Below are 3,094 nucleotides of genomic sequence, written 5' to 3' on the forward strand. Positions count from 1 at the left end.
AAGCAGCAACTTATAACAGTTGTTTATATAACAGTCTACTGAGATTATGGTCATTTTGATTCTATGTGTATAAAATTTCACAAACACATTTGGAGGAAATTTCACTGCAATTGGAAACAATTTAGAGTTTGATATGTAATAATGTCATATATAAATGTGATTGTTATATTTCTGCACTTCACTAGTCACATGTGGATCATTAAAGACCCTGATGGATTATTAAAGATCTGTTTGAACCTGATAAAATTTGTGACTCATACACTCACATATTTATGTGTAAAATGTGAGAGCTGTGATTACAAATTACACAGATAGGTGCTAAATTACTCACATTTTCTTAGATTTTGTTAAATAGACAATCAGGCCACAAATACCTGAAACTGCCACTAAAACCCCAATGACAATCCCAGCTATCGCCCCTGATGACAGCCCTCCTCCTCCTCCTACTATGACAAAGAATAAAAACAACAAATCAAGGTCATGTACGGCACACAATACTAATAGTAATGCACTTCAGCCTCAATTTTTATTAAAAAATAAATACATTTAAAACCACACGGTTTAAAAAGGTATATGAACGTATTGAGTTCCCATGGGAATGTATTTCATGTCTAATTATCTAAGCGTATTTGATTCAAAATGCTGCAAAAGGCAATAAATGTACTTTTATCCAGAGTGATTCAACATTTTATTGAAAGTAATACGACAAAACAAAACAGCAGAAAAACTTACAAAATAGTGTACTAAATATTTGTAAATGTAAAGTTCCTTTAAATAAATGGTCAATTAAGCTAATTTCAGATTAGTTTGAAATATTCTTACCTTTAACTAGTAAAGCATGTTGTTGTGTGGCGCTTCTCTTTGTGACATTATTCCAGGCTGTGCAGATGTAATCTCCACTGTGTGTGAAGTCAGTCTCATCTATGATGAATGTGTCTGTGGTCACATCAGTGTTTGTTTCATTAATCTTCCAGCTGAATGAGGCAGCAGGTTCAGAATTTGCAGAGCAAGAGAGCAACACATAAAACCCTAAATCCACCTCATTCTGACCTTGATCGAAACATCTTCTGGTCCATCTAGATTCTCTCACCCTTAATAGAAACATCTTCTGGTCCATCTAGGACACAAACAAAAGACTCACTGACAAACTGAGCACTGAAGAATGTCTGTATTTCATCAGGTTTGAGCTCAAATCATCTCGATGTTTGAATGTTTAACACTCACAGTTGATGATCAGGCTGAGTATTGCCGTCTCAGAGCTAATAGGGTTTCTATATGTACATTGATATTCTCCACTGTCTGATCTCTGCACTGGACTGATGGACACTGATCTGTTATCAGATGAGAAGATGATGCTGTTGCTAGGAGACAGAGGACTGTTATCTTTCATCCACTGCACAGAGGTGATGCTGCCAGTTCCCTCAGAGCTGATGTTAGCAGATGATTCTCCCTCTATTAATGATTCTTCTGGACCAATAAGCCTGTCATTAGTTATTCTTTCTGTGTAAGTGTGAGACAAAGAATAAACACACTAGATTTAAGATGAGTTTTTCACATTTGGTGACCATTTCACATTTTCATGTTTAGTGTGGTCAAGGGTGGTACAGAAGGCCAATCAGCAATGAAAGGACTGTTTATAGGTTTGAATATGTGCGCCCTATAGACTGTTTATGTTTATTTCAGTGTCTATTTAGATCGTCATAGTTTGTAACATATAAGTTATATTTTTAATGGATTTTCATAGCTGATAGAAGACTGAAAATCTGGGTCTGAGACAAGAGTAAAACAACAAAAATCTATACTGTAGTCTAAAATTTTTTTCAAAATAAATTAAAAAGCTACAAATTTTCATGTAACAACATTTTTAAAAGTTTAAAGAGTTCCCTAAGTAACACTCATCTGTGCAAATCTGGTTCAGAAACAATTAACCACAAAGCTCACTGGAAAATAACAGCAGGCTTGTGCATATCTAAAATATTATTATTATACTCTCATTAGCACTTCTGCTTGTCACTTTTGACATTTTTACACATCCGTGTTTCATTTACAGCATATTAAATTGCTTCATGTCTCTTTTTTCCCTTCCACACATTAAATTCATTTCATATAATCATATATTAAGCCTATAGCCTATGCTTTAATATTAAATACTGAAGTTTAAGCAACACACTCACCGAACACTTGTAGTGAAGTTTCTCCTGTAAGTTGGTCTCCAGCACCAGTTACTACAGTTAGTCTGTATATTCCAGAATCATCCAGTCTCAGGTTCCAAAGCTCCAGAGCGAGAGTGTTTATGTCAAAACTGACTCTGTCTCTGTATGCTGAGACTATTACAGTTGAATCAGACTGTGCTGTCAATATAAGAGTTGATCCAAAATGCCACTGAACTGCATCAATTGATGTGGAGGGTGGGGTTGATCCAACCACTGAACTGCATCAATTGATGTGGAGGGTGGGTTATCAGGAGCGAACACCACACTTCCTCCTACTGCTCCATTAGCCGGACCAGAAAACTGCAGGTCTTCCCCTAAATACTGGCCTATGGCAAAGAAAGAAAGAAAGAAAGAAAGAGTTAACTAATTGTTCTAGACGGCATACTTTTTATCTGCTACAACTACTGTAGTTGAATAATTAGTTGGAGTCACAACAACAAAAACAATGATTAATTGCAAAGGCGGACATACATTTTTCTGCAATTAACTTACATCATTCAAATAGGCCCAACTAAGTTATTATACACAGAAATTCATCATACGTTTTTGAATTACAAAAAAAGCCTCACCAAAAAACGATAACATCCACAGCGTACAGTACAAACTATCAGAAACCATCATGATCGAGCTCTCAGCTGTCAGGAGCTGCTGCTTAAATCATCTGAACTATTTACATCAGTTTTCAGTCAATGATAAACGGCAGTTCTAGACAGCAGAGCTCACTGCGCCACCTAGCGCTGGATATTAACACGAGTCTTACCTTTGATCATTCAGTAAAGTTGCCAACATATTCAAGTTTTCAGTCACGTGACTGGCCATTCAGTAACATATTCAAGTTTTCAGTCACGTGACTGGCTCGAAGACCTGGAGGGCAAAACATC

General features: G+C 36.3%; 1 protein-coding gene across 1 annotated transcript; it reads right to left on the bottom strand.

The window, feature by feature from the left end:
• Nucleotides 1-374: 374 nt before the first annotated feature.
• LOC107738858 (carcinoembryonic antigen-related cell adhesion molecule 20-like) lies at nt 375-2,886 on the bottom strand (the record flags this gene model as incomplete). Its single annotated transcript, XM_016550741.1, has 7 exons — nt 2,783-2,886; nt 2,446-2,539; nt 2,175-2,401; nt 1,225-1,500; nt 1,091-1,117; nt 823-936; nt 375-446 (listed from the first exon to the last, which is right to left on the bottom strand). Coding segments are annotated over exons 1-7 (862 nt in total), but the record flags the coding sequence as incomplete, so codon positions are not given.
• Between the last annotated feature and the right edge of the window lie 208 nt (nt 2,887-3,094).

The sequence above is a fragment of the Sinocyclocheilus rhinocerous genome, unplaced genomic scaffold, assembly GCF_001515625.1.
Source record: "Sinocyclocheilus rhinocerous isolate Xijiao unplaced genomic scaffold, SAMN03320098_v1.1 scaffold19361, whole genome shotgun sequence".
Lineage (NCBI taxonomy): Eukaryota > Metazoa > Chordata > Actinopteri > Cypriniformes > Cyprinidae > Sinocyclocheilus > Sinocyclocheilus rhinocerous.